General features: G+C 45.0%; 1 protein-coding gene across 2 annotated transcripts in view; it reads right to left on the minus strand.

Annotated features, from left to right (window-relative positions):
• RBM20 (RNA binding motif protein 20) overlaps nt 1–12,254 on the minus strand; it is a 75,300-nt gene that overhangs the window by 29,146 nt on the left and 33,900 nt on the right. For both annotated transcript variants that reach the window (XM_010859365.1, XM_010859366.1), the window contains exons 6-7: nt 9,044–9,187; nt 6,116–6,247 (exon numbers count right to left, since the gene is read on the minus strand). In XM_010859365.1, coding sequence (XP_010857667.1) covers nt 6,116–6,247; nt 9,044–9,187 — 276 coding nt within the window. The remainder of the gene's footprint in view (nt 1–6,115; nt 6,248–9,043; nt 9,188–12,254) is intronic.

Here is a 12,254-nt window from a genome sequence, read left to right on the forward strand (position 1 = left end):
ACAGCTTCGTGAGGCCACCGTCAGCCCAGAGCCCCCTGAATTTGCTTTTATTCAGGTGGCATGGCTGGGTGAAGCAGGGAATGGGCTTGTTGACCAGCAGCAGCACTGGGCCCCTCATGGAACGACGAGTTTCATGGCACGATGACTGGCTGGAGAGGTGGGTTGCAGAGAAAGGCCACAACAATCTGCAAATACTATTTGCTGGAGATGGTGGTCACAGGCACCGTGACTCCCCGCTCTGAGGACCGGAGGTCAGTTCCTCTATTTTAAGTGATAATTCCAAACTGTTGGCACTCTCTGGCCCAAACACCCTGCCAGCTGCCATCTGAGAAGGAGTCAGAAGTGGCCAAAGGCTTTCAAATAACAGAATCAACTTTTCACAACTCTAAGAAAATCCTCTCTCAACCTTCCTCTTCAGGCCTGGCCTCATTATCTTGTGGTTAAAGGTATAAAGGAAGCAGGTAAAAGAAAGCCATAATCACTGCAGAGGAGTGGAAAAAGAAGAGGATGGAGTAGGTGTGTGATGATGTTTGGATATACCTTTTTATTGTAGAATACTTCAAACACACACAGAAGTGGACAGGATGGTATATTAACACACACACCCCAACAGTGAATCCACTTCCACTGTCAACCAGCCCCCAGGGGACCATTTACAATGCTCTCTGTCGACACATCTTGCTGCTTTAAGGCAAGAGTGAGATTCCAAACCCCATACAGTCCCAGGGAAGTATGATCTCACAGGGAGTCTCCGTGGATGGAGAATCTCCACCCAGGAAGAGCAGCCCAGCCCTGCTGCCAGCTGGCAGGGTCACCTGGGGTCATGGCTTGTTGCCTGTGAGAGACTCACCTTCTCTACCTATAAAGGTGAGATAATGAGGCCCACCTGGCATCCACTGAGAGCCTCGGGGCAGAGAGCGCTGTCCTGATAGAGGTCATGGAGTGCTGGGCCAGCATAAAAGAAGCCGCTAGAGAGTTTCGTGCCTCCTGACCCCTCCTGGGCTGTTTCATTTGTCTCAAGAGCCTTAAGAAGATGCTGACACCTTGCAGATGAGCCCTGAACTTGTCAGAGCCACAGACTGTCACAGCATCCCTGATTATTTCTGTATCACTGTGCTTTCCAGATTCTACATCTCTTCTCACCCACCTCCTGCCCGGAAGCCCCCTCTCTGTTCAGTTGCCTCATCCTTCAAGGCTCTACTCAGGAATCTCTCCCTTCTTGACACAACCAAGTCATACTGCCTTTTGCCACTGATCTTCTAGGAACTTGGAACGGATGCACTCAGGTTTAAATCATGAGATGAGCTTCTCTGCCCAGTGAGATGGCAAACTTTCCCCCAAGTGAGGACCTCTCTCATGTTCACTGTTGCTCTTGGAACCACATCTTACATGGAAAAGACCCTCAGTCATCATTTACTGATTTATTCTCCTTAACCAAGACATCATGGATCACTCACAAGACTGCTTCCCAGGGCCAAAGACCGTCCCTGTGGGTAGGAAGATGGCAAGACCAGTGGCTCTGCAAACAGGCCCACTGTTCCCAAACCACCTGGGAGCCTCAGCCCCGCCCCAGGCTACCTGATGAGAGTCTCTGGCCAAGAGGACTTGACACTTCCCTGACAGTTCTCTGATGGAGTGACTGGAACACACAGCTTTCAACTATTGCAGGTTCCCTCCTACATGTGAGATACTGTGATTCTGGAGAAGTCTCTACAGAATAATCAGTCTTCTCATGCAGGTCTGCAGGAAGGAAAACACTCACTTTTTATCATTCTTTCAGATTTTCTCACTCATTTCACATGTTTGTAGGACACCTATTGTGTGAAACTTTCTGTCCCAAATGCCCTGAGGAAGAGAATCTCGGCCACAAAGAGTGAGACAAGATTACCAACATGAGGAAATATTTGAGAGGAGAGGAGAAATGCCTTAAAAAAATCTCTCCTTCTTCCTCCACTTTGTCTGGTGAGCAAAAGGTAAAATTACAGGAGAAAGACCAATCAAAATCTCCCCTACCTCTGCAAGCCCTGGTGGGACCCCACGTGGTGGCCCTTTGGCCCAGAGACACATATGGACACGGTGCTTTCTTTGCTGTCTGCCTCCCCAGGAACCATCCCCTGTCTCCAGCCTGCTCCCAGGATGCAGCAGGTGACATATTCTGACCAATCACACCACAGCTACAGGGACTGGCTCAGGGAAGTGCATGTATCAGAGAGACTTCCCTGGTACCACTAGGAAAAACTCTGGCTTTCTCTTGGTGAAGGAAAATGGGAGGCTGAAGAGCCAAAGATGCTGGAGTCACTGAAGCCATCACGCCACCTAGAGGAGAGAGCCGGGGGCTGTCAGGGGCCATCCCAGGGAGACCCCAACAAGGCCAAGGGAACAGAAACTGAGTCCTAAATCCAGCCATGCCTGCAACCCAGGGCTACTCTTGTTTTTTTTCAGTTCCATGAGCCAATAAATTATTTTATTTACATTTGCGAGTATGCTTTAATGGAGATAAATTTCTGTTGCTTGCAGAGAAAGTCCAAGCTGATTCATGTCAACATGGGAACCATAATACACCCGTTACTATGTAATTGAAACATGCTCTAAAATGCTTTCACGTAGAGGCAGTGTGACTACTTGGGGAGCACAAAATCCTCGCTAAAGGTCAGGATCACTGTGTTCTGGCCACTTAGAGTGTGCTACAAGGACCAGAAACATTGACATCTCCTGGGAGCGTGTGAGAAATGCAGAATCACAGCCCTGACCCAGACCTACTGAATCAGAAATTTCAACAAGATCCACAAGTTATGTGTACGCACACTGAAGTTTGAGAAGCTCTGTTAGAATACTATCTCTGCTCCTTAATGACTGGATGACTGTAAGCAAATTATCTGATTTCTCTTTTATTTTTTTCACATGGACAACGGAGATCATAAAAACACAATATGGAGATGCACACAGAGTGCAAAACCAAAACAGTCCTAAGATACAATCATGACTCTTCCAGTAACTATGATCTTGGGCCAGTTACTAAACTTCTGTGAGGCTCAGTTTCCTTGTCTGTAGAAATGATAATAATACCTGTCTGACAGGACTGATGTCAGGATCACAGTAGATAATATCTTAAAGTGCTTAGCACATTACTTGACCCAGGACTCAATTAAAGGTACATATTCTCATTATTATTGTTGTACTATTTTAATTACTGTTATTATCCACCCTACACACGTCACAGGGGAGGTTGATTCTGAGACTCAAGGCGACCACGTGTGAAAAAAAAAAAAAATGCTTAAAACCAAAGAACACAAGGTATAGTCCTTTACTGATCTGGAACCTGAGGTTCACAGAGGTTAAGCGATTTGTCCAAGGTCATCAAAGCTGGAAGGGGTAGAGCCTAGGCTGGTGCTACTACCCCCTAATCTGGGGTAGGTCACATGGTTGTTGATGGTTCTGTGTTTCCATGCTCTTCCTCCCACCAGCCTGTGAGTTCCTCTACAGACTCGCTGCCACCATATTCATGGCCCAGTTCCCACTCACAATGAGCACTCAGTGAACATTAGCTGAATGCAAACTTTAATCATCTGACCCACTTAACCCACCACAAAAGACCTCCCTGGATAAGGGACCTCGGTGCCTTGGTACTTTAAGAAGCAGAGGACTGCAGTTAATCCTAACTAGAGCCTTATGACAACATCTCATTTGGAGACCAAAGCTCCACTGGGAATTCAGTGCAGAAATTCAATTCTAGCCCCCAGGGCAGAACCAGGGAGAACAAGAACTTTGGGTACAGAATGGGGCAGGATCTTTTACTTGTCTGAGAAAAGCAACAGGCTTTCATGAGCTGGGAAAAGAATGCCAGGTTCTGCCTGAAGCTGAACTGTTGGCAAAGGAACTTCAGAAGCAATAATGCAAGCAAAGCAGAATCAGGACCTTGGCAGCTGGTTGACGTATTACCAATCTACATATGTAGACTTGTCAGAAAGCTTGTCCTAGCTAGAAACAGCTGCTTAGCCTTTGTGTTCTGATTTGAGCCTTGAAGGCTGACTAAGGGCTCCAAGTCTTGAGCAAAATGGACCCTCAGTAAATGTGGAATGAGCTGAAGTGAACTGGAAAATCCCTATTAAATAGGACAGTAGAAAGTACAAAATAAAAAGTTAGATTTAACCAAAAATATGGCATTAATTATAACAAATCCAAATGGACTCAGTGCTCCAGTCAAGAGAACTCCTGCAAACCAATAGGAAGATACAATCTAAACCAAATGCATGGACAAATGACTTCAAAATTTCCCACCAGAGAAGATCTAGGTGGAATAACCAACAAACACATACAAAATTGCTCAGCCTCAATTAATACGGAAAATAAAAAATAAAGCCATGATAAACCATCACACTCTTTCCCAGAGGGGCAAAAAAGTTGGACAAGACGAACAATTAGCAAGAAGGGGAGCTGATGAAAACTCTCAGACACTATTAGTAGGAATGCGGCTGCTGCTGCTGCTGCTGCTAAGTGGCTTCAGTCGTATCCGACTCTGTGCGACCCCATAGACGGCAGCCCACCAGGCTCCCCCGTCCCTGGGATTCTCCAGGCAAGAACACTGGAGTGGGTTGCCATTTCCTCCTCCAATGCATGAAAGTGAAAAGTGAAAGTGAAGTCACTCAGTCGTGTCCGACTCTTAGCGACCCCATGGATTGCAGCCCACCAGGCTCCTCTGCCCATGGGATTTTCCAGGCAAGAGTACTGGAGTAGGGTGCCATTGCCTGCTCCGAGTAGGAATGCTATCATCTAGCAAAGCTGAGGGTAAGCATGCCTGGTGATCCAGCAATTCTAGGTACGTAGTTCCCCTAATTATATACTCATGTACATGGGTACTGAAATAGCATGTTTGAAAATGTTCACAGTAGCTCTGTCCCTACTACCCTAAAACTGGAAATAACCCAAGTGTCCATCAACAGTGGAATGGATAAACAAATCTATACTCATACAATGGAAATTTACATAGCAGTGAAAATAGACACATCCAACATAGATGGCAAAATGTTGAATGAAAGAATCCAGTATGATTCCATTCACAAAAAACTCAAAAATAGGCAAAACTAAACTACAATGTTAAGAAAGGCATGGAGAGGAAGTAAATAATAAATGGAAAAGTAAGGAAATGATTATCTTTAGTCAGGAAAGTGGAAAGAAGAGTTGAACATAAAAAGGGACTCATGGGAGTTTCTGGGTGCTGTCTGTGTCCTATTTCTTGACTTTGGTGGTGGTTTTATGGGGTTTATGGAAGTTTACCATCATTACTTTTTCAGCTGTACAATACAAAATTAGTATTTTTTTTTGTTATACTTCACAATAAAACAAAAGGAAAGGAAAAAAGAAAGGTAGAACAAGCTAAAACAAAGACAAAAGCCCTGTTTGGAATAACCTCAGTTCAATCCTGAGTTTGGACAATGGCCAACTCAGTCATGTGCTGCTTAGAAGAATTTCTATGGACCTTAAGGCATAAATGGGGGCCTCCCTCATGGCTCAGCTGGTAAAGAATCTGCCTGCAATATGGGAGACCTGGGTTCCATCCCTGGGTTGGGAAGAGGCCCTGGAGAAGGGAACGGCTACCGACGCCAGTATTCTAGCCTGGAGAATTCCATGGACTGTAAAGTCCATGGGGTTGCAAAGAGTCGGACATGGCTGAGCGACTTTCACTTAAGGCATAAATACAGAGGATGGAGGAGAGAATAAAAATCAAGAGGTGACAGAGGAAGAAAAAGTAACTTAATACCTGTCTAAGTAGAGAAGGAGGTTACATTCAGAGGTTTGCCTGGAACTCTAACCTCTGAAAAAGCAACCACCTTTCCCTCTTGCTTTATCGTTTAAGACTTCCCTTAAAATCGTTTGGGTCCCAGGTAGGTAGCCATCCTGTCTCAAGCACCCCTTTGCATCCTGTCCTTACCTCAATGAGCATATTTCTTGCCATGTTAGAATGGGTTTGCCTTCCCATGTGATATCCTCAAAGGCAGTGGATACTTTTTGGATCTTTTCCTTTGTCTCCTTCCCACCAGCACTCAGGCCAGTGGCTGACAAGGAGACACTCAGCTGATGTTTGCTGAACAACTGAACGAAGGAGAGGGTGCTTTACCTTCAGCTGCAATTCCTTGTACCTCTTGGACATCCGAATAAGCAATTTCTCACCATTGATCATGGCAGATTTTTCTCGGTAGTACTGGACCATGGCCTGGGCAGCCTCTGTGTAAGCCATCTCTAAAAAGGCCTAGGAAAGAACGGAGGGACAGACGTCGGACTTGACTTGAGTGGTCTTAAAGGAAATTCCATACAAGATGTGACTCCATGTATATAAAGTTTAAGAACAGGCAGAACAAATTGATGGTGGTAAAAGTTAGAGTTGAGTTTCCCTCAGGGTTGGGGGTGGATATTGATTAGGAAGGGAAATGAGGAAACCTTCTGGGGTTCTGGAAATGTTCTCTATCTGTACTTGCACAGTAATCCCTGGTGGCTCAGATGGTAAAGAATCTGCCTGCAATGCAGGAGACCTGGGTTTAATCCCTGAGTCAGGAAGATCCCCTGGAGAAAGGAATGGCCACCCACTCCAGTATTCTTGCCTGGAGAATCCCATGGACAAAGGAGCCTAGCAGGCTACAGTCCATGGGGTTACGAAGAGTCGGACATGACTGAGTGACTAAGCACACACACACACTTAAGATTAGTGCATTTTAGGGTATCTGTTTTATACCTCAATAAAAAGGAAAAAAATTCAATACAAGGAAAAGAGCTCTCTTTGATCCCATCTGTTCAAAGAGACCTATTTATTAACTTTAGCAAAAGAGCTCATTATAAGATGGCCCCTCTCCTGATCGCCATGGTTACCAAACATTATTCTTAATTACGTACATCCATCTGTGGCTACAACATGCCACAGGAGCCCCTTGGGTTGGGAGGGTCCATTAACCCACAGTTCCCCGAGAGGAGGGGCTGAGTCTGTTGCACAAGTGACCTTGGGCTGATCCCTGCAAAACTTGCTAGTCAGCGCTGCCAGTGGCAGGAGACAGACACAAGTCCTGGGTATCTAAGCTCTCAATTTCTTAGCAAAGAAAGAAATACTCTAAAAACCATGGGGGTTTCTGAGGCTTGAAGGAAGGCCATGTCTTTGTGAGCTGGAGAGAGAGGAAACAGTTATGTTTCCACAGTATTTCTCCTCTTTAACCGGTCTAATAAAAATTTACAAAGAAACGGGCTTTTCCACTCAATTGATGCTACAGGGAGTTTCTACATAGACTTTTTTTTTTTTTTTTGGCCACACTAAGCGGCTTGCAGGATTTCAGATCTCTGATCAGGGACTGAACCTGGGCCATACCAGTGAAAGCCAGAATCCTAACCACTAAGCCACCAGTGAACTCCCTGCATAGATTGTTTTGACTGACCCGTCAATTTGCCCCAGGAGCTGCAGTGACAGATTGGTCACTGTTATTGTATCTTAGATTCGATGGGTTTGTATTAATACCATAATCACGATGCAACCAACTGGTCAATTGACCACTGACTGATCAATGCAACTTCTCAATGTCAGTGCTGAGAAGGAAACATGGTCTATGACCAGGGACCCCTCTCTGCAAGCCCTCACCTCCCATTTCCTTGAACTGCATGGGCTAAACAAGCTCACACTCCCCCCACCAACCCCGCTTCCCTCATATTTGCTTTTGCATTGCAGTCTTGCCTTTCTCTGTGCTGTCACAGTCCACGGCAGAAGGGTGGGAGACCAACAAGTCAGAGTTCTTTACAGTTTTATTTCAAAATCTACCACTCAGCTTTCTAAGTGCCTCTTTTTTAAAATGTTTTATTTTTATACAATTTTTAAAGGTTACTTTCCATTTACAGTTATGACACAGCATTGGCTGCATTTTCTGTGTCATGTAACACACCCCGAGCCTATGTTACACCCAACAGTTTGTACCTCCCACTGGCCCACCGATAGCGCCCCTACCGCCACCCCGTTAGTAACCACCAGTTGTTTCTCTATATTTGTGAGTCTGCTTCTTTTACGTTATACTCACTACTTTGCTGTATGTTTTAGATTCCACAGTATAAGCTCTATCTGTCTGACTCTAGGTGCCTCATTCCTCACGCCAACATTTTAGCACCTCTAGCTTTCACCTCACACAGAAATAAAATGAACCCAGTGAATCTCACTGCATTCATGTTGCAAGCTGAATTTTGGAAATTGGCCCAAAATAGAATTCTGAGAAGGAGGAATGAAGAGACTACACGAGTAGTCTAAGCCCGAGTTGACGGAGGAAGACCCCTGATGATCCAAGGTGGCTTTGATTTTCCAAAGTTCGTGCCTTACTTAAGAAAAGAATTTCTCCTGTGCCTGTTCCTCTGATTCCTAAAGTTAAAATAGTCATTAAAAATAAAAGACTAAATGTTCTTACTGCTGACCAGTCTCTGTATAAATTCCTCTCCTGACTTCAGAAATGAAGACAAACATAACCCCCAAGACTCAGTCCACATGGGCTGAGGGTTCTCAGTTCCTTAGATTCACCGTGCATCCACTAATTCCCACTTACTCTCCTGCTACGAGAGCCAAGAGCCTCGGATGTCAACCCCAAGGATCAGTGAAAATACCTCTTCCCGGTCAGTTGTTGGTTGGCTCAAAATCCACGTGCCATCAGAGATGAGGAACATAGAAGGTGAGAAAGACTAGCGTTAGCTCAGGGGTGGGTAATATAGTGCAAAGACTCGAGTCCATGGATTTCTGTTTAGGAACCAGCTGGCTTTTCTATGTTAAGGAACACTTCATTCCAAAACACATCCTCACCTCTAGGTAACTCGCAAAGGCCTGGGCCCATCACAAGAAGGGTAAAGTGAAACCAGAGCAAACAAAACACCACCACCGCCGACGAAAATCTCGGTGCTGCATCAGCAGGAGGCCAGCTGTGCATCACCCCTTTATGTTACAAACAGCTTCTTTTATAAAAAAAAAAATTATATAGTTCCCTTCCCAGTGTGTGGTTTATCCGGTACCTACCAGTGTGAACATGCTCAGACTTACCTGATTAGTTGACTTCATGAGGATATAATTAGTGACCTTGCCAAAGGGCAGCCCCAGGTTAATGACGTCATTCTCTGTGCAGCTTCCCTCCGGCAGGTTGCAGATGTGGACCACGCGGCCGGCGCCCGTTTTCCGCTGGGCAAACTAATGGGAACAAAGACCCGTGGTTGGTCTTCAAAAGACATTTCCTTCCTGCCCTCTATTCCAGATGAGCCTAATGGCTATCTTCCCTCCCCCCCAAATAACGATTGCAAAACTAAAATTTACAAAACAAATGCAGAAAAAGAATCCATTCGCAGACACATATGAAACATTGATTTTATGCCATCTCTACACAGAAGATTCATAACATTTTTAACGAGCAATCCTATCCAGGCTTGATAAAGAGACTGGGAAATGGGCATATCCATACATTGCTGGTGGGAAGTTATATATTGACAATCTTTTGAGAATATACTTTGGCAATATTGGATAAAACTTAAAATATATAGGGTTTGCCCAAAATTTCCTTTCAGTTTTTCCATAAGATGTTATGGAAACTTTTTGGCCAACTCAATATATAGCCCAGGATCCTGCCATCCCACTTTTGGAAATCTTACCTACAGAAATAAATTTACCAATATGTAAATACATACAAGGACTTTTATTACAGTTAGCTTATTATAATAAATTTACAACTTATTGCCAAAACTTTTGGAAACAGCCTGAATGTCCAAGAATAGGATAATGACTGAGTAATTGATCGTTCACACATATGATGGAAACCTATGCAGCCATGAAGAGGAAGTGGTAAATGAGCTGATCAGGACAAATTTTTAAGACAGATTAAGTAAAAAACAGTTTCCAAGTACAGATGTAGTATAACACTATTCTTCTAAAACAAAACAAAAACCCAAAAATGTATGAGAAAAAGATGAAGCAAGTGTTGTAAAGTCTTGATAATTATTGGAACTGGGGGATCAGTACATATGGGTTAACTACACTCGTTTCTACTGTTTTGCATGTTTGAAATTTTTCACAATGAAAACATTTTAAAGGATATCAGCACAGACAGACAAACATGTGGGAGGGTGCATATCAACCTGTCAGTACTGGTTATCTTCAAAGAGCAGAACTGGAAGGGAGTAAGGGGAGAGATATTTAACCTGTTTCTTATATACCTCGTATTATTTGACTCATAATTTTTTAAAAACTCAATAAAGAAAAAAGAACACGAAAGGGCTGGTGAACCTAATACATACACAGAGACATTCACAGCAACAATCTTTGGTTTTTAGGACAGTGGCTTTCAAAACTTTGTTAGCCCTGAAATCCTTTCTTCAAACAAAAGCTTGCCCACCAGCCCAAAATATTCAACAACTAAAGAGGAGCTGCTTTAGACAAACCTTATGGTCCAACACTCTGCCGCCACCCTCCATCCAACAGTCCCAAAGGCGCCTCTAAGGAACACATTTCAGAAACAAAGACTTGGGCCTAATCACAGCTCTTGGAGGGAGGAAGTGTGTGTTTGGTCTGTGCAAACTTTAATCAGCCTGGAGTCTCCAGGAGGTTCAAGAATTAGTACCCATAAGCCAACCTAAAGTAGAAGAGAAGGATGCAATTTTCGAAACCCATACTAATAGCATAGCCCATATTTGCATAATCACCATCTTCTGTGATAAAGTGAACTTCAACATCTAATTACATTTGATGTAGGTCCTACTCAGCTATGGTAATACAGTGGGAAAGTCTGAGGTCTCATCCCTAACAGGGACTAATACTTGGGTAATTCTACCATGAAAAGTCTTCATTTTTCTCATCTGGGCTGAGGACAATTAGAGTCAGTCAAGAATTTCCTTGGATGGTTCAGCCCTGAATTGAAGAAACCCATATGCCTGTTTCAGACCTCCCTCTCTGCAGTGTCCAGAGGTCAAGCATTTCCCAAAGTGGGACAGTCTTCCGTGCCTGGCCCGGGTGGCTCCCAGAGCATGTGCGCGCCTCCCTAAGGTGCAAAAAGAGCTCTCCATAAGCTGGGAGGCTTTGAGTGTGAGCCTGGCTCAGAAGAACTGTGTCCTTCTCCAGGCGTGACGGGAGGAGAGCTAAGAGGCAGGACCTTTGCCTCTCATTAGGGCGAGGGGGCCACACCAAGATGCCGACCCAGCTGAGCTCTTGGGCTCGGCAAAATTGCCAGTCCTCTGAGTTCATCAACAAAAGGGCTGAGGCTGGGTGCTCCGCCGGCTTCTCTCAGCTGGGCACGTCTCTGTCCACGTGACTGCTGTGGTCGGCTTGGGCTCATGTTTGCTCAGACCACACGGCAGACACGCAGGGAGGTTCGGGGCCCCTCCAGCTCCTTGCCTGTCCTGTTGCCTAGTGACCGGGCATGAGGGCCAGCGCCTCCCCGATTGTCTCCTGCAGATTAAAAAAGCAACTCAAGAGGCTTTTATCTGAGGGTTAGTGCAGCAACTGCTGCTGAGGGCAGAGCCTGCCTCTGAGAAATAAACACCTCCACAGCTGCAGGTCACCTAAGAACAAGATGAAGTCACGCTGCAGACAGGTTACAAAGGTGCCAAAATACATGGGTCTCGATTAAGGTTTTCATTTAAATTTAAAAAGTACATTGCGGCAGCATGGATGCACCTAGAGACTATCACACTAAGTGAGGTGAGTCAGAGAAAGACAAGTATCGCATCACTTAATGAGGAGTCTACACAAATGATACAAAGGAACTCATTTACAAAACAGAAACAGACTCACAGACATAGAGAAATTTATGACAACCAAAGGGGAAAGTGGCAGAGGGATAAATAAGGAGTTTGAGATTAACATTTATACACTATGCTAAGTCGCTTCAGTCGTGTCCGACTCTGTGCGACCTCATAGACGGCAGCCCACCAGGCTCCCCCGTCCCTGGGATTCTCCAAGCAAGAACACTGGAGTGGGTTGCCATTTCCTTCTCCAATGCATGGAAGTGAAAAGTGAAAGCGAAGTCGCTCAGTCGTGTCCGACTCTTTGCGACCCCATGAAATGCAGCACGCCAGGCCTCCCTGTCCATCACCAACTCCCGGAGTTCACTCAGACTCACGTCCATCGAGTCAGTGATGCCATCCAGCCATCTCATCCTCTGTCGTCCCCTTCTCCTCTTGCCCCCAATCCCTCCCAGCATCAGAGTCTTTTCCAATGAGTCAACTCTTCCCATCAGGTGGCCAAAGTACTGGAGTTTCAGCTTTAGCAT

The sequence above is a fragment of the Bison bison genome, unplaced genomic scaffold, assembly GCF_000754665.1.
Source record: "Bison bison bison isolate TAMUID 2011002044 unplaced genomic scaffold, Bison_UMD1.0 scf7180017864456, whole genome shotgun sequence".
Classification (NCBI taxonomy): domain Eukaryota; kingdom Metazoa; phylum Chordata; class Mammalia; order Artiodactyla; family Bovidae; genus Bison; species Bison bison.